The sequence below is a fragment of the Diorhabda sublineata genome, chromosome 9, assembly GCF_026230105.1.
Source record: "Diorhabda sublineata isolate icDioSubl1.1 chromosome 9, icDioSubl1.1, whole genome shotgun sequence".
Taxonomy (NCBI): domain Eukaryota; kingdom Metazoa; phylum Arthropoda; class Insecta; order Coleoptera; family Chrysomelidae; genus Diorhabda; species Diorhabda sublineata.
In genome coordinates this window covers 2,038,439-2,058,574 of record NC_079482.1, presented here as the reverse complement: position 1 = coordinate 2,058,574, position 20,136 = coordinate 2,038,439, and the positions used below count along the sequence as shown (strand labels likewise).

The 20,136-nt window shown below is 29.8% G+C and overlaps 3 protein-coding genes across 4 annotated transcripts in view; 1 reads left to right on the top strand and 2 right to left on the bottom strand.

The window, feature by feature from the left end:
• The window catches only part of LOC130449048 (monocarboxylate transporter 12-like), a 126,734-nt gene extending 124,357 nt beyond the window's left edge, over positions 1-2,377 (bottom strand). Inside the window, exon 1 of the mRNA XM_056786693.1 lies at positions 1,981-2,377. The gene's annotated coding sequence lies outside the window, so the exon portion shown is untranslated. The remainder of the gene's footprint in view (positions 1-1,980) is intronic.
• LOC130449049 (ATP-dependent RNA helicase vasa) overlaps positions 1-20,136 on the top strand; it is a 153,089-nt gene that overhangs the window by 112,968 nt on the left and 19,985 nt on the right. The window contains exon 1 of one of the 2 annotated variants that reach the window (XM_056786697.1): positions 16,171-16,383. The exons of the other annotated variant lie outside the window; for it this stretch is intronic. The gene's annotated coding sequence lies outside the window, so the exon portion shown is untranslated. Of the gene's footprint in view, positions 1-16,170; positions 16,384-20,136 lie in introns of those variants that run through there. 2 annotated transcript variants of the gene reach the window in all.
• LOC130449056 (uncharacterized) lies at positions 3,778-6,862 on the bottom strand. Its single transcript, XM_056786705.1, has 2 exons — positions 6,238-6,862; positions 3,778-4,173 (listed from the first exon to the last, which is right to left on the bottom strand). The coding sequence occupies exons 1-2, from the start codon at positions 6,539-6,541 to the stop codon at positions 3,929-3,931; spliced, it is 549 nt and encodes a 182-aa protein (XP_056642683.1). The 5' UTR covers positions 6,542-6,862; the 3' UTR covers positions 3,778-3,928.

Sequence of the window (20,136 nt, the reverse complement as noted above, 5' to 3'; positions counted from 1 at the left end):
TTTTTGTTAATAAATTCGGGGTATTAAATCAATTAAAAAATTATATTGGTTATGCAACTTTAACTACAGCATTGCATAAAATATTGCCTGCTATGACATATACCGAAACAGAATCAATTTAAAAATCTAGCGTCGCCATCTTGACAACGCATCATAAATCTCGGATGACGTAACTCAATAAATTACAAATACCGAATATACATTATTCAATACAGGACAAATTATTATTAGTTTTCTTTTCTGTTTATGTTTATCATTTTTATTTCACATTATAACAGAAAAAAAGTGAATTCGAACGTAAAAAATACGTTTAAGTAGTTAGTTGGTTAGCCAGGACAGTACTTGGCACAAATACAGTGTGAAAAGATAAATTTACGTGTTATGTTACAACTGAAATATTGTGAAGCTTCTACGGAATTTTGAACGTATTTATTCGATATTTGGAAAGAAGAAACGCCACTGATTTTAACCGCAATGAACCACTTTCAGGCCGACGAGCACTTGGGGAATTAAAGTGAGATTTAACACGACAGGGGAAAGATGTAGTTAACTTGCTAATGGCTTTAAAAACAACACTTGAAATGATTCTATCTGCGATAAAAAAAATGTTCAAGCAATTTCCAACAAGATCTTTGCTTTGAAAATTATACAAACAAAAAGTCTCTTTTTGTCGAATTAACTTTTTGCTTTCCCAACAGAGGACTAATTTGATTTTTTACATTATAATTGTACAGGTTGTCCCATAAGTTCTATAATCTATCATGGCGAAGAATAGACGTACAGATTTCAAATTATTTATAGGTTATAAGACATCCTTTATGTAGTCTAAACGCTGAAACTCTTCTGACAGTGACTAAGATGCCGATACTATCAACACATACTGCGTTGTTACTCTATTCTTGTGATATCCGAAAAAAAAATTTTAATTTTAACAACTGATAAATAATAATAAACATTTTTCACGATGAGAAATCAATTTCGATAAATATATAACAAAAAAATAATTTTCTAATTTGTCTAAAATACCTACCTTAGGAGTATTAGCCATAACGTTTATTCTTAATGACGTCTCGATCAAATGTCAGATTTGTTAGTATATAAAGATATAGTTAAATAATTTAACCCTGTATGATAGGTGGATTTGATTTCAAATCGGCAAAACATGAAATTTAAATCCGATACACTACGAATTCTTCGAAATAAATATATAACAAAATAGTAATTTATATAATTTGTCTAAATACCTACCTTCGGAATATTAGTCATAACGTTTATTTCTACTGTCACAATTTATGAAGTATGAATCACGTGTCAGAATTTTTAATACATATAGTTAAATGATTTAACCCCGTATAAGTGGAATTTATTTCATGAAATTTAAATGTATCTAAGCGTAAAAATAGCAATAGAATATTTTTACTTTATCTTCTAGAAAATAGAGTTATCGAATACGTTACGAATTCAACGAAATTGTGCTTGAAAATTTATTCCCAGCAGTTATATCAAGCGAACGAAGTATGGTTAGGATTTTGTTCTTTATGATTTATACATCACCACACATTTTAAAATAAAACCAACATACTTTTCGAAAATATAAGGATCGTGTCATATTATTATAAAAACAAAGGGATATCAGTTCCATGACGTGTCATAAGTCGCCATCTTGTAAACAAATGTTACCAACTTTATTTATAAATAATTACTACGTTTGAAGTGAAATTATGGGTTTTTTAATTGACAGCGTATCAAATAATTTCGTAATTTCCATACCTGAATGGATTTTCGAACGGAATTTGAATTATCCCAGCGAATCACTAAATCTCTATTGCATAAATTTCCAGTTAATCGATTTGGTTCCTGGCATATTCGCAATAATTCCATCTAATGGAATTTAGTCGTAAAATGATAATCGATATTTAATTTTTAACATTGTTGCATAAAAACAAAGATTAGAATACATGAAATGAAACTTAAACTTACGTTTTGAAAGTATTGGGAATGTATATATTACATAACCTCAAAAACGGGACGTTCACTATCATTTAAAACAACTTTTGTTTCTGGCAAAGTTGCAAAATCGTTCAGAGCACACATGTTCACATAATTTCTTGTATATTATATCAATGTCAAACATCAAGCCACATATATTGTTCCAACTAGTGCGGAGTTGCATTTCCCATATAACAAGAAAATTTATTCATTCTTACTCTTTGTAACCGCGTTTTTCAGTCCACATTTCTCCGGTTTATTCGGGTCATTTGCTGCCACGAGGCCGGCAAAAACTGATATATGGGATTATCGTTACTATACGCCACGGAAGAATGAAAATTCTAACAACGAACGCCGAGTTTAACAGCACATACTAGTTTTTTTTACATTGTTTTTATATGTTTCTAAATAAAAAAACAAAGTTTTAACTTGTGAAATTGTAAAAAAGAATATAGTTTCATAAAAACTTGTGATCTTATGTATGCAGGTGGACAGAGATCCTCCTATTGGTTAAAGGCGGGAATTCGTTCTGTCAGCTGTATTACAGGGTTGTATTAAGTCAAACCAACACGTTATGTTTTTTTTAACTCGAGTTTTGTCTTCGGAATAATAATAATACATTTTGAAATTATATGAAAAGAAAAAGGGAAAATAAGTTTTTTTGTGAGCCAAAATAGGTAATTGACGTAATAAGAAATGTAATACATGTAAAATTATTTATAATTAATTAATATATTTTTTTAAAGTTTATAACTATTAATTTTGAAACTAACCTGCAAAATGTACTTTTTCCACCCTGAATTTCTCCGTACCGGGTATTACTAGTTGAGAATAAGCCAGTTGAATACCGTGATTTAATAAATGTACCAGTACTGCGCATGTAGCGACTACCCATCCCCAACCTCCTTCGGGATAATAGTGACGGCGTAGCGTGGTTGTTTTTCTAGCGTCTAAGGGTAATTCCGGTGGTAGAAGTGACTCTTTTAATCCGTTGGGAGAATTAAGGGCGTAATGATGAATTGGACATGGCATCTGAAAGATGAAAATTAATAAAAAGTAATGATAATAATGACCAAGTCGAATAGAACCAACCCTATTGAAACTTATATCGAAGTATGGTTTATAGAAATTAGAAACTTCATGTGGAAAAAACGAAAATTTTTTCCGCTTAAAAAATTTATCGATGTGTAATAACTAAAATTTCGCATTACCGACCTGTTTTCGAATACATCGAATACATTCGTAGTTTGCGGTGTTGCCAATAGTTTAACACATAAAAATCAGTCTGGAATTATTAGTATAAAAACGAAAATTCTTGTATTAAATGTATTATTGTGTCTCATTCTGTTAGTGCGGGTACGTGATTCTTATATTTTCGCAAAAAAATGGGAGGTTTTAAAGGTCGAGTGACTATTTATTAAGTTAAAAGTTGGTACGTGACGATCTCGCATCCCCAATTGAATTTTCTAGGATGATTTATTTTCGTTGTATTAATGTTTTAGAAAAAATAACGTTTATTTTTTTAATTATTCTCACCTATTTGTTATTACATCATTTTTTATTACTTCAAACACCCAATGGCGTCCTTAATGTTTTCATAACCTCAATTTCTATCCAATTATTTTCTTTATTATTTATTTTTTCTCATTTCACTGTATACTATATCGTCTTTATTCGTAATTTTTTTTGTAATGAATATTTACGATTTTGATGATAGTTATTTTTAAATTTGTAGAGATGGAAGCGGCAATTTAACCGTTACAATATAACGGTTGTCGTATTTATTCGTTTCTTTCAATGTATAGTGACCAGTAATCCGTATAGGTTAAAAAATTAGTGTTTTTAACTGAAATAGATCATTCTAGAACCTCATTTTATCGTAAAATAAATATCAAATATCAAGTAACTAACTATGAAAATACGATGTGAAGGGAAATAACTAACTAACCTGAGTTTCGGGTTTCCTTTCGGTGTAAATGAAGTCCCAGTTGTCGACTTTGATGCTGGGTCGACGGCCGAACGTGGGAAGCCCACCGCGGCGGGGATTTCCGTCGACGCCTCCGCCAGAATCGTCTTCGACACCGACGTCGACGCCCGTCTCTTCGATACGCGCTAACGCCAACACGTGAAATTTTTGAACCGAATTATCGCACACAGACGTCGGCGATTTCAAATGAGGATCCTCTGCAAATGAAATAAAAATGGTATGTACTGTACATTGGCACAGACAAGGATTTAAATACTCGATAATTAATTTACTTTGTTGTATTATCGAATAAAACCAACGGAATTGAATTTTTCCTCGATAAAATCATTTCCTTGACCAACATCTAGAAGTTTTTGCAATAATTCATCAAGTTTCTTGTGTACTGATAAACCCGTCCGAGCTATTTATGTTTGTTTCACTAAGTTTACAACTGGAGATATACTAAGGATTTTTTTTAACCCATAAAACTTCAGTTTAATTCATCGCAATCCTATTTACCGAAAAATCTCTTTGTAAAGTAATTAATTTTAGAAGAAACGTTAAAAAAAAACATCTCGATGACTTCCTAGTCGTACGATTCTAGTTTTAAATCTTATTAATACCCCAAATTGATAAGAATCACGACAACAAATCGTATAAACCCGGTATATATACATATAGATAATATTAAATTGACATCTGTCAAAAAAATCGATTAAACAATCGATTATTCAATTTTGGTGACGTTACTTTTCTGTATCGAAATTTTATTACATGTCCTCGTATATCTACCACACTGACATTCATTACTCACCAGGTCGGTGTTTTAATTCATTCCATTCATAGAATTAATTATAAATTCTTGTGGCGTATTTTGGTTTCTCGGTGTGAAAGTGTCTGTTCTTTTGTAATTTACAATCACCGTCCTTTCGTAAATCAGTTCAGAATTTATAATCTCATTCAAGTTTCACGCTATTTCGTGTTATTACACAGTTTTTAACCGAATTTGTGATACAACACAATTTAAATTACATAAATATACAAAGAATTATTAGAACCAATTCCGAACTAGTTCGTAAACGATTCTGTAATATGGTCGTTTACAGTGCAGGACAGGACAACGAGAAAAATTTACTAACGATTGTTTGTTAAATTTAATTTGATTAAAAAATGTCATATTTTAAGGTTATAACTATCGTTACTAATTTCCTACTTTCTGTTATTCTCAGTAGAAACATAGTTTGTGATTATATTTATATTTTAATAAAAAAATTTATTATTCAATTTCGATTTCACGAAGCGGCAACGTCGCGATATATGTCTTAGTCGTAGAACGGTGGTATTAGTCATCAACAGATGGAGGTCTTGAGTTGAAACGACAGAAAGAAAGCACAATTTGTCGTGATTATAATCAACTTAAAGGTCTCACTATCCCCGATGTTCAAAATTGAAAGCTTTTTCGTTTGTTATTTACTCAGCCTACGGCGAATTTTCCGATCACTTTATTTGACGGGAATTTGTAAACAAAACGCAGTGCAGTACTTAGGGGGCGTAACTTATTCAATTTATTCTCATCGATATTGAAACAACAAATGATTTTTTTACAGTGTATGGAATGTAGGTGTAGGTTCTGTTGATCTAAATTTGGAATCTATCATTATTTTTCTAATTATATTCATAGAAAATTTGATTAAAAACTTTTTGGGATTCAGATTCGGACGTATTGTTTCGCAAATACCGTGGGTGTTCCTATATGTATAAAAACTATGTTAAATCGTACAAAACCACATTCAGAGTTCGTATTCCAATAAAATATTTGTAGAAATTATTTAAATCGACGCGAAATAATGAAGTTACTGGTGGTTTTTTCAATATTTGCTGTTTTATTGGTACTGTGTTCGGCGCAAGTGAATTTTTCGCCAAACTGGGGCCCTGGAAAGAGATCACTTTCGAAATTTGGTGACAATTGTCAAGACAACATGGATACCATCAAACTTATTTACGATTTGGTGAAGAACGAAGCGGCAAGGTTACAAATATGTAATAGATCTTGAAAAAAAAAAACGAAATACTTTTGGTCTATCTGTTAATATGGTATTTAAACAATAAACATTAATTATATAGATTTTTCTTGTGGAATTATTGTACTAAATCGACTTTATGGCCAATATTAGTAATAACCCGCCATAAACGTGACTTAAAGTGACGGTATTGAGGATATCGAACAAACAGTTTGACTACCGCTGTTATTCAACTAAAAAAAAATAGTCCAGTCAACTCACCGCATATTTCGTTCCTTTCCGAATCGAAATCCGCTGGATCCAATATAGTAGAAACCGTATCCGTTCTAATAGTGGTTCTCAGATTCGGTACCGATGACATCTTGGCAAATATTTCAAGATGTTTCTCCGATAAAGGTATCACAATATCTTTATTTCCGATTCTAGTTTCGTCTTCGTCGATTCGCCGATCGAGATGAACCTCGTCTTCGCGTTGAACGTTTTCTATGATCTCCTGGGGATTTACCCGGAGTTGTACTACCGCCATGGTACTCACGGGCCACGTTTTGCTGTGATTCAACGTCATTTTTATCCGTTTTTGTTAATAACTTCACCATGTCTCTAATAATCGATAATAACTTTTTTAATATCAACAAAAAAATGGGACGAAAATTGTTATTTTAGAACTGTCAGCGATACTAGCAGAAGTTCCCAACTCTATACTAACACCCGGATGTAAATATTAAAGATGTTTCAATTATGGACATTTTATTAACAATTAAAGTTACTAAACGGTATTTAAATATCAATAGGTAACATTTTGTTCATAACTATAGAATAAGATTGTATTGAAAAATGTGTTATAACGACTAATAAAGTAGTAGCCAACAACTGAAAATAAATAACATCTTGGCAACGATGTAAAACAACTGTCATTTATGTCGTAATATCGGTATTATTTACAGTTTCCTACGATGCTACCGAATAATCGATCTTTACGGGTTTGAAATGAAGATGGCGCCACTAGCACAATTTGCAGAATCATAAATTATTGCAACGCTTCATTTCTACGATATCTAATGAGTACTGTTGCTACAGGGCGATTTAGTTTTTTAGAATTATTTGAATATCAGTAGATATAAAAGCGTGTAGAATGTTTTAAAAGAAAATGACAGACTTAAATATATGTTAACTAAGTAATTTATAAACCTAGTAGCGACAGCACTGTATAAAATATCTTGAGACGTTAAATATTTTACGAGACTGCAGAACTATGTAAATAACAGACTTTTCTATGTTTGGAAATGGTATTTGGCAAGACACTAGGAATATTACTGATGTTATCCGACGTAGATTTCTTGCAAGTAATACCTGAAACAAAAATATTGAATTTACAATCGAGCTTTATGGGAAATTTTATTTTAAAACATCGTGAAATGAAATTTATTCGAAGCCAAATTGAAATATTAGTAGAAGTAACTTTGAAAAGATCCGAGTCGTAACTCTAGCGTGTCGTCCAGTGTTGCCACACGCAAGTTTATATTAGGTTATTTAATAGTTTTCGTTAAGAGACTGATTTATTGAAGTGAAAATTTAATTTAATTCTATTGATAGTAATAGACGAGTTTTATTTGTTATTGTACGAAATAAATCGATTACAAATAAATTGTAATTTGTTTCAGTGTATATACAGGTCATAAAGCAAAAATTCGTAAAGTTTAAAAATAATGGCGATCCATATCGCCGTTATCAAACAACTATTACCAAAGAAAACCGACCAATCGACAAAATAATTGGAAATTTATTATAACCTTGTCGACAAACTTTTCGAATAGCAACAAAATTTTATTTCCGGCAGTAAAACTTAGATGCCAGACTGGTCAGCAATTAGAGAAGAATTATTGGTTTCATAACCCATTTTAAATTGTTTAAAATTGCTTTTCATTGATACAATTCATAAATAATACTGAAATGAAAGATAATACAATTTACTTTAGAAAGAAATACGTAAAAATAACTATTGAAAATAACGCTTCCAGCTCTATTCGGTAAAGTTAATCACGTCCAGTCCAGTGATGCCAACTTGAAATATTTTCCCCCAAATTTAGGAAGTACAATCGAAAACGGGATTTTATCAATGAAAAAAGCATTTTCTATGAAAAAAACATTTTCATTATTTTCAAGTACACAATCAATTCTAAATAAATGTTTTTATAAAACTATTGATTCACAATGTTTTAAATTAAATATACAAAAGTATGAGTAATCGAATAAATAGAAAAAAATCATTGACAGGTCCTACGAGTTTTTAGTATACAGGGTGAGCTATGAATCATAATTATTAATAACTTTGTGTTACGGAACTGATCGAAAAAAGTTATTTACAAAAATTTTGGAGAACGACTTGTTTCTTATGCGGAAAATATGTCGATATCTACAGGGTGGTTTGTATTTGCATAACAAAAATTACACAATAACAATAATTAAAAAAGAAATTTGTACCACAAAACATCAATTTGATGAAAATCTAGTGGGAACCGGTAATTATTTCACAATTTCGTTATCAACTTTACCTAAGTCACTTTTCGACGACAAATTCCGTTATATAATCCATCCTAAATTGAAAATAAACTCATAACCAGAACATAAATCTTATGGAGAACTCGTAGGGTCACTGTCGAAGCGGTTTCCCAATATCGGAGACACGATAACACAACTGACAAATTGGCAATTGATTTTTTGCTACAACTTTCTCTACCGCTACATATTTTTTTCGGTAATAAATATTCTTTGGACGTACTACGGACCTGAGCTATCTACTAAACAAAAGATACGTCAATACGTTATTTAACAGTCTCAACGTATCGACACTATTTCTTTCAAGATAAATTATAGTCATAAAAAAAAACATTATTTTTATAAACAGATAATTCATACACTCCCGGTATAAACAGTACTATCAGAATCACCCCGTATACACCCGTCACGTGATATATTATTTTACCTTCCAAAACGTCAAGAAATTTATGGTGCATTTGAAACAACGCCAAAAAGATTGTAAACACGATTGATGTAACGTATTGTATTTATTATAATTCATCTTGATAAATCTGTATTGTTTCATTAAACCTTCTGGCAGGATTCCCATTAACTTAGATTTGCAGACAAAAAGACGAGGTCAGTGACATTTCGATTCAAATCATTACCCCGAATCAAAAGTTGTATAAAACAAAGTCAAATAAATGGCGAGAATAAATTTAATTATAACATAATGTTTTTAATAACATTTTAACAAGCTGATTTGTGTGAAAATAAAATATTTCTTTATTGTTTACTTTATTATATAACTCGCTTTCAACGTATACGCTACGTCACATCCGCCTAATGGCGTACGTCAAATAATTATCACAATTTGTAAATAAAAATGAATTTCGGCAATAATAACGATAAAATTAAACAAATTAATTACTCACGCATACGAAGTATGTTAGTTTTGAATAATTTTCATTTTATGCGAATTTATTAGGAGTAAGTGAATTTCATCTATTAAAGTTAGGTACTTATACTTTTGTGTGTGGTAGAAAATAAAGCACTCGACAACAACCCCAAAATCTACATGAGACTGAGTTAAATTCTCATTTGGGTAATAAATTACACCGATCAGAGGGACGTCAAGTATGTTTAAACGACGAGGGTTAGCTCAGTAATCTGATCTCCCGGTAATTGCATTGATATGTAAAAGAAGTAATTAACAGCTTATCTGAAAATGTGTCTTATTCAATGATATTATTAAAGAAATTAGGTATATTTGATTCAAATAATACGATAATCTAATTTGGAAAATGTTCATGAATGAGTATGTGAAAAGAATCAAATAAAAAACGTTTAGATTCGTCTAGTTTTATTTACAGCGTTGCCAAGTTAGTTTTATAAAACGAATTTAGTCAAATATGATTTTTTTCATTTATGAATCTATTAGTCATTTCTTTATTTATATTATATAATTAATAAAAAATATATAATAAGTAATGTCGAACTTTAATATACAGTATGAGATGGAATCTAGGAACGAATATTAAAGAATCAAATAACATTTACATTTGGCAACCTTGTGTCTGTACGCCGGAAACCAAATTATAGGAATCTGTGAATGAATGTCATTTGCGATTGAAGATGTTACATGGATAACTGAAATTTTGAATCTCAAAAGTTAATAAAAAAATACGCGGGAAATTTGTACCTAGGAAATTTTTAATCCAAGGTTTAATTATTAAATAATTACATATTAATAATTTCTTATATATTGAGATAAATAAAGATATTAGATGCCTATAGGTACATCTTTTGTGTTTGTAGTTGGAACTATAGATGGCATTACGAAAGTATGAACGAGCAGCGTTTTGTTATGACGCATGAGTATAAATTAGTGTCTGGAAATGAATTTCGAAAAGAATTGAATAATACTGGAACTCTATTTAATTTAGATGAATATTAGGTTTCAAATAAATTGTTACAAAGTTTGTTTTGTTCGGAACCCGGATATTTAAAAATGGCGATGTTACGTCATCAATAATATGGCGTCTTCCGATTAAAATCAGATTAATAATGATTTTTTGGCTGGAGTAAAAAGTTACGTTAACTATTTTTGTGTTTTTTCCTGGACTATGAATATTCGTGTTTTTTCCGCTTGCGTCTATACGACTTTTTCCTCTATGCAGATCGTTAGTTCGAATCAGGTGGGGAATAAAAAAAAAATAATCTTTGGAAAGTAATCGAGTGTCAAAGTAAGAAACGTCGATATAATCAGGGATCTTTTGTAGTTCGTTGGAAAGGCGTCTGCCGGAAAGCCATCTCAATAATACAGATCAATTTATAACTTTAGTATAAGAAAGAGAGATAATAAAATTAAATTTTACCGCATTCAGCTGAAATTCTATTATTATGGGTGTTGGTAACTATGTTACATAAAAAAACTAAAACTAATATATTTCCACATTACGATATATCGTATATAAACTTTGAACTATTAAAGAAAAATAGTAATTCAACTGTTAAAAGTTTCGTAATTTCAGGAAATATTATTTATAGCACTAATATTTATAAAGTATCTAACTACACCTATATATTTATTTATATTGATATATATTTATAATTTTTTTTATTATTCATACCAGCAGCACAACGTGGCAACGTAGCTTTCTAATAAGTCAACAAACTGTGACCTAGCGAATATACCTCGAATATAATTTGGACTGGTCCGAACGTCATAGGCGCCATATTGTTTATCTTAATTTTAAAACTTCAATTGGATTGAAAGCAAAATATTTCAGAATTCAGTACTAACTTGTAAATACAAAAAAAATATTAATATTTGTTTTAAAAAAGTCTAAAAATATCCATACAGTGATATAGCGAAGCGTTTCATCCTCGTCGTATCGTTCATCAATCAGATCCACACCAGCAGTCCATCACTGTCTGCCTGTAATTTCTTTTTTATATAACTGAAGGATTAGTTTTAAGAACGATGGCATTTTTATTAATTTGCTTGAATTGGAAACTCGACAAGTTTGTATCAATTTATCTTGATAGATTTTCAAAAGATATATTTATTGTGTGAATAATAAGGATATATTAACATCGTTCATTTTAAAAAATATTTTATTCAAAATTCCCTCATTTAGTGATAATGACATTTCATTCAAATGACAGATAGCTTTATTTTCCCTCTCTATTCATTACTAGGTATAAATCGGTAATTTTTTCATTTTTAAAAGAAAAAAACGTATTTTAATTCCTTGAATTTTCGTTATCGTTCCTCTCAAGGGCAATAATTCTATTTTCTTATTTTAAACATAATTCTTTCTTTTGGTAATATAATTTCCTCCTCTATTTTATTACAGTTTGTCTATGGTTGACACCATGACATATTGGTTTCGTTCGGGAGAAGTCATTGACCTCTTAACAAAGCTATTATTTCGTTTAGTGTTACTACATTCTGATGTCAATCAAAAAATAATTGGAATTAGGTTTGAAGTTGATAAATCTTTATATATTTATTTTAAAATATTAGTACTAACTATTTATTATTCCTTAAGAACCATGTCCAAACTAAATTTTAACTCATCTTGTTTTATAACTTTAAAACAATGCCAAGAGAGTATAAAATCTATTAGACCAACTTTTAAGTTCCTTTTGAAAGTTCGGAGATGCAATAAGGCCATAACGACACTAAACTTTCTGAAAGATTAAAATAGATCGAATAATTTGAGTATCTAAAGGACGATAACGAATTCCATTATCTGCATTAAATACTTTTAAGGATATCCAACTGGTTGACAATTGAAACATCATTTAATACATCGGGCATAATAATTACACAAGAACTAGAAAAGTTTGGCAACAATGTTTGTTGTTTGTATTCGTTGTAGCATCGCATTGATTACTTTTTGAATATTTCTTATTGTATTTCTTTATTCGTGTAGAAAGCTATTAATATAATTTGAGATATACCTCTTACAACTTATTTTATCCTGCTTTAACTCAAAAGATCGTCCTGATTCTAAAACAACCGGTATAAATTTTCTGCCCCATTTACATTTAGATCTATGGCGTTCGTTCATCCTCACGTGCTTTAGTGTTCGTGCGTTCATGGATAATATTTGGTCCGTGACCTTCTTTCGTAATTATGATAATCCGGATTCTGCATTTTAACTATCACAATCAGATTTAATCGAAACAAGAAAAATATATGGAGCAGAAAAGCTAAAATATACTATATATTTATTTATAGCTCTTAAACGATAAAAAAAGTCGATGATCCTAATTTGTATCAAGATATAAGTAAATAGAGATCGAGATACACTTGTTTGTAGACAACACTGATTACACTGGAGCACGAGAGTTTAATAGTTGCGTAGTTGCCGTTACTAAGAAAATATCATTCAATTTAATATTTTTAATTTGAAGTTTCTTGACAGTGTTTTGTAAATTATTTATAATTATCCATTACTCGTACTATTGAACAATAAATTATAATCTTCCTAATGTCTTTCTGAAATATTAATCTGCCGTCTTCATCCTAAAGATGATATTTAGGTAGTTGAAAGATTAATAATAGACGTCTTCGTGATTGCCCTAAAAGTCTGGTCATCCGTTCATACATAATGCATCAAAAGGCTTGTAAACTCAAGAATCTTTGATTCTTTCTCTTTTTACAAAGCCTAATCGATTTTTTAACAGTTAGCTACCTGATAAAGTGTGTGATAAAACATTAAAAAAATATGGCAACACTGGATAGTGAATCAACTTACACTATAAAAATAAAGTTTTATTGTTTTCTATTTGGATTACTTATTTCATTTTCTTTTATTTATTACTAATATATACTTCCGGTTATATCCTATATTGTTATTTTAATTAATATTTGTTATATTAATATTATTGAGTATCGTTAAATTTCTAACCTAACTTAATCTGCATACTTAATAGTTACCAAATATATCGATGCTTGTGTATGTAAATTATTTCGAATATTATTATCGTCTAACTGTAGATTCAAACGAATTTATCCTTTTATCTCGGAATTTAAGGATGTAGTTGTAAGGCACCTTGAATTTCGTATGAAATTTCTCTTTAATTATATCGACATGAAGAGAATCGTGAAGCTTGCGGAAATTTTAATAGCTTAGATGAAATTACCATTCTGTTTTAACTGTGAAAATTGCAAACACCCTTCACAGTACATCGTATATTTTTTCCTAGCTACAAGCTACAAGGGATGTTTGAGGTGAATCAACTTGCCCGAGAGAAATTATGAAATTACGTGATTTTCGTATATTTCGTAAAGGAATATGAGAGAGAACGGGAGAATTGTCACAATATTTTATTTGGTAATGGTAAAGCTGCAGAAAGGGGCGAGTTAAGTGAATGAAAGACATTGTCTGAGTGCAGTGAAATTGCACAAAAAAAAACATCTACAGGGTTTATATAAAAATCAACAAATGAGTTAAAATCAAATAATTGTGTTAAGTGGGTTGTCTATCTCATTGTATATGAGACGTTATGTTGGTTGCCTAACCCAATGTATTTCAGAAAACTATTAGCGTTTCATAAATATATATAAATTGTTATAATGTTTAATAAAGCGCTAGAAAACAATTTTAGTTTTATTCCAATATCATTGTACTTTATAGTACAATGAAACAAAGAATGTCTTTCACTAGAAGCAATTAAATGAACTTTATTCGCTTTTTGTCGAGAATAACAAGTTTCAGATGTTTTTTTTTTTTAATCAAAATGAAGTTTAAATGAGCTGTGTACAGAAAACTAGAAATCGGCGGTCTGTATTCGCATCCATTAACATTTTAAATTTGAATCATTGCTTTCGTTGCAGTTTCCTTATGGCTCGTCACGTTTCTGTTAAGTGATATTTTGAAACAGATAGGGGCGACTGAGGTTTGTTAGGTATTTAAAATTGAATTTGTCGAAATTACAAAATTGTCTGTTATCAATGTAATCATTTATCAACAGCTACATATTACGACAATTTAAGTATGTAGAAGAATTATTTTACAATTATTATGGATGTATCTTGAAGGATTGCACTTAAAACGACCCTCGTAAATCTGACATCCAAATTTATGAACTAAAAATTGATATGTCTACGGTATTTCAACATATATTTCGTAAAATTTTATTATATTGAATAAAATTTGCTATAAATGTGATTTTTTAAGGTTAATTTTTCAAAAAGTCATGATAGATTCACAACAGCAACATGGCAGAATATATTGAATATTTATTAGAAAATTTTCGTATCATAACTCTGCTGAAATACAGTTAACTTTCTTTAGAGAATATAGATACTTATAAGGTCGATTTTCCCGTACCCTGAACACCAGATAGTCCGCCTTCGATATCATCCGGCTGACGGATTGTTAGCGACTGCTAATCAATTATATATTGAATACTGACATAGTACTACTTCCGCGCTATCTGGTGGACAAAGTTGGTACAACTACATACATACTGAAGCGCGCACAGTTGCCAGATTTTTTTAAAAACAAATAAAACTTCTCATTTGCTGCTTTGTTTAAAACAAAGGAATCAGTTTTTACGAATATGAAATCATTTGATGACGACGACAATATTCAAGGACAGTCAGATAGAAAAGTATATATGTTTGGGTTAATAATTATTCACCATATCAGCCAAAATAGATTTGATAAATTTCGTACTACCACAAATAATTTTTCAACGGACTCAAATAATAATTTAAGATCTGGCAACATCGTATAGTTAATAATTGTTATGCTTATTATTGTAACGGATTATTTTTCATGAATATATTATTGAATTTCCTTTTTTCACCGTATGTATCAAGAACAGAATATTTCCTTGTTTTGTTGGGGTTAATATTAAAACAAAAGAGGGTCGGAAAAATATGTTGAATAGGAAAATTGAACGCGGTTAGAATATTAAGTGAGTTCAACGTATTTACTTCATTATACGGTTTAATAAAAGATGAAATATTTTAATTTTCTCTATAATGTAAAATAAAATGTAAAAGTAACATTATCATCTTTATTTTTTTATTAAAATTCGAAGTATAGTTTCAAAAAAACAGCACCGATTATGTATATTTATCTGTATATAAACATAACCTCAAATAAAAACAAAATTACTTACTATAACTGTTCCCCCACTATTTTCCCGCTTTCGCGATCGCCTGTTGCTACCGAACGAATGTAGGAGCCCTAAGGGCCAGCATCGCATGGCCGAAAGTGCCAAACTGAAGTTCGGAAAGCTCCAAAAGGCGATTAAAGCTCCTCCAACGCGGTCCCACGTGGCGAGGATGATGGCAGCGCATCTCCAAAAGCTCTCCCACGCGAGCTTTTCGAAACGATGCCACAAAGCCGAATCATTATAGCATCCTGGAATTGGGAGGCGAGCGAAAACTTTACTTCAAAATAGATTAACATACAGGGTTGTTATGGGAAAAACAACAAAATTTTTTTAACATAATTATATCGAAATAATTAGAAATATTAACATTTTATTAACAAAATAGATCAAACTTATAGTATTAATGACCTCACTAGATAGTTTTTAGCTCACTCTATAATATTTCAAAAAAAATTACATTGCTCATAAAATAAATGAAGCTTGGCAACACTGTCCCCTGCCATAGAAACTTAATACTACAAATCTCGAATTGTATCTAAATAGGACATCTTGCAACATTAACGTCAATCGTATGTCAAAACTATATAAAATAACGCAATAAATTGCATTGCTGCATTTATTTCTTATTTCAGTAGTTTTTGTTTTCTTATTTTTGGATTTTGTGAGTGTATGTTGTGAATAAAAATAAAAGTTCTTATTAGTTATCATAAATGTAAGGAATATATAACCTCAAGTGCAATACGGGTATGTAAATATACAATAACCTATAAACAAATTAAATAAGACACTTAGATAATTAGCATAGTGTAGGGATTTAGTAATTTTTATTTCATTTTAAATAAAATTTAGTATAAATTCTTCTTTATCTAATAAATCGGTACAATAAATGAATTCGAGTGTCACTGAATATTACGAATTGAATATGATTCATAATGATGCTCATAATTTTTAATATTAGATTATTTAGAACTCGTTTCCAAGACATCCGAATACTATAAAATATTCAAGATAACTTATGTTAACAATGTGATAGTAGGTTTACGTTAATACAAAAATTTTAACTTGATTAACATGTTAAATTCATTATAGTTGACCGCGCTGTTGCCAATTTTTTTTTCTAAAAGGATAAAAGTTATTAACTATTGGATTTTATTAAATGAGAGCTCGGTGAATTGTTTTAGAGTTTATTTTTTGCTTATTTATCATAATATTTCCACTTCCAACATGATTTCACTTCAATCTTCTTCGATAATTAAACTATTTAGTATAGTGTAATAAGAAAATGACGTTTTCATAACCTAAAATAATTATGGCGTTGATACTAATATTTGCAATAGAATATATTTGTTTTCCCTTACCGCCATAAAGGTTTCTAAAGATAGATCTACAAGATTCCAAGCTTTAAACTGTATGGAATGTTGTGTATTATTTATAAATACAATCAAATCTTTTTTCGAACTATTTGAGGTTTCAATCCAAGCACAAGAATAAGCTGCAAAAGGAATTTTTTCACTCTGAAAATATCGAAGTTAATTTGCCAATTGTTTCTCGAAAAATATACTTGATTACCTTTATATTAACTTGTGTCGAAAACCAGCAAGGTATAAAAAGCATAATGAAGATAGATAATTGATAAAATATCAAATGAAGGCACTGAAATGAGTATCTGTCTTCCTGAAAATCAAAACTATCAAAGTTCCACCATTTTTTATTCTTTTTAAATATCATTTGCTGTTAAAATCATGAAATAACACCACCCCAATGCTACTAAGTATGAAATAAAACTTTTAATTCTAAAATAATAATCTTTGAATCACCCTGTATCCTAAAATAGTTCATATCAGTCCGCCATGTTATATTAAATGCAGGCAATTATTTTAATTGATGAATTAGAGAGGGAGCGACCGGTGTACTCTGTAAACGTCAAAAGTTTGATGTATTTGACACCTGAACGTATATGGCAAAGATTAATAGACAGAACAGATTCACAGAGATGCAAATTGAAATAATCCATAGAATTACATAGAACATTTAATTCGAAAGACATAGTTTGTGAGAAATACTAATAATTATTAAGAATAAAGTGGAAATATATAAGATACCTAAATGTTCATATTTTTTATAAACTTCAGTTGTAATTGAAAAGAAACATACAATTATTAAATAGCGTTAATGGAAGTTGGTAGTGCCATCTATTAACGGGTAGATAAATTTTATATGACGATCTGAATTATTTTATAGCTGTTATTTCAAAATTTTAACGTTTCTTACTTACAATTATCGATATCATGAAAAGTGTTGTACAAAATGCTAAAAGACACATTATTATAAACGAAAAGTATATCAGACTGAAGAGCGTCTCTGTATTTTCTGCAAATCTACAATCAAAAATTTATTAAATATCCACGTACAGATCTAAAATAACAAAAAACGTCACGTCATCAGTAGACTACCTAAACAGTGTTGTCATATCTTATTTAAATACGTGAAAGAAATTTTAATGATTTTAACGATTTCTATTAAATTGGACAAATAGGTATATAAATTTTAGAGGGAATTAGATCAATTACGTTCTAAATACCTCATTTCAGATATTATATTTCATTAAATATTAATTCAATTTACTGTTTTTGATCAGCCATATTGTATTTTCGTTGTTCTCAATGTCACGTCAATCGGGTTACGAATTCACTCGAGTCACTAAGTTGAAAAAGCAGCAAAATACCTAAACAGTGTTGTCATATCTTATTTAAATACGTGAAAGAAATTTTAATGATTTTAACGATTTCTATTCAATTGGGCAAATATGTATATAAATTTTAGAGGGAATTAGATCAATTACGTTCTAAATACCTCATTTCAGATATTATATTTCATTAAATATTAATTCAATTTACTGTTTTTGATCAGCCATATTGTATTTTCGTTGTTCTCAATGTCACGTCAATCGGGTTACGAATTCACTCGAGTCACTAAGTTGAAAAAGCAGCAAAATACCTAAACAGTGTTGTCATATCTTATTTAAATACGTGAAAGAAATTTTAATGATTTTAACGATTTCTATTCAATTGGGCAAATATGTATATAAATTTTAGAGGGAATTAGATCAATTACGTTCTAAATACCTCATTTCAGATATTATATTTCATTAAATATTAATTCAATTTACTGTTTTTGATCAGCCATATTGTATTTTCGTTGTTCTCAATGTCACGTCAATCGGGTTACGAATTCACTCGAGTGACGAAGCTGAAAAAGCGTGTTGTCATATCTCATTTAAATACGTGAAAGAAGTTTTAATGATTTTAACTTTTTCTATTAAATGTTGTAGTGTTATACCTCAGTATTCGCCTATGATGTAGTACGGATTCCTTAATTTTAACGTTTTTAGTATGTTCTAACCTATGACTTAACATGTCACATTGCAGTCCTATAAAAAGAGCGAACCCCACCATGAAATAATTCGTAACAACGTTTATTACAGATATCATTCCAAGTGATATGGCTTGGAAAAGATAAATTCCCATTCCTTTAGTACTAGTCGTTACTGCTTCACAGTATTTTTGTCCACTCTCCCCTAAAAATCGACAAAACTTACTAACTACGAATTTCGTGTGGTAGTTTACTCACCGAAAATCATTCTACCTATTGGGCAACCTAACGAGGGTAAAACAGAAAAAACGTACATAAAAATTTTGAAATTATTGTAATATTTTAACATTTTCTTCGACATTTCGACTTGCTCGCGATCCTTTGGTTGGAAAATTTCATCGTCCATGGTAGTTAATAATTCTAAAAACTCTTTTCTGTACATGAAAAAGCACAGCGAGCGAATATTTCCCATGAGAGCTATCGGCAATACGAAGCCGGCTGCCACTGCAGTTTCCAATGTATTAGATTCCAGCATATCGTTAAATTTCATTAGATTGTACATCGCCAAACCTATATTCACTATTATAAAGTATGAAATATATAAGAATTGATATTTGGTTTCGAATATATAATCCCATACGCCGCAGGATTTTACTAGAAGTAATTCTGGTTTGAAGGATTTCAGAAAATTTATAGACATTTTTTTTTTAAATAAAAAATGTTACTTTACCACGTATTATATATTTCTGTTGAAATAATAGGGAAATATCACAATATATATCTACTTATAATTATAAAATCAATAAATTAAACAATGAAAAAATGTTTTTGAATACATTCTTTTAAAAAGAAAATTATAACAACAACTTCAAAGAGATTGGTGTATCAATTATGTAAATGCCAATGCTTTATTAATTATAAACATAAAAGGACGAGAACAATAATTTCCATATTAATAATTCGATTAAATCAAAATATTAAATGAATTCATTATTTTACATTTATCTATAATATCCATGTTAGGCATTTTTTAAAAAGTTCCACCACTAAACAACTTCTCAAATATATGGTAAAAATATAACTTATTTGATAATATATTTTTTCGATTCTTTCAAAATTTACGTG

Bases quoted from the DNA above. Each gene is read 5' to 3' on its own strand.
- LOC130449056 (XM_056786705.1), bottom strand. From the start codon at position 6,541: ATGACGTTGAATCACAGCAAAACGTGGCCCGTGAGTACCATGGCGGTA. The intron at 4,174-6,237 runs GTGAGTTGACTG...TTTCATTTGCAG, and splicing joins GGAAAGGAACGAAATATGCG to AGGATCCTCATTTGAAATCG.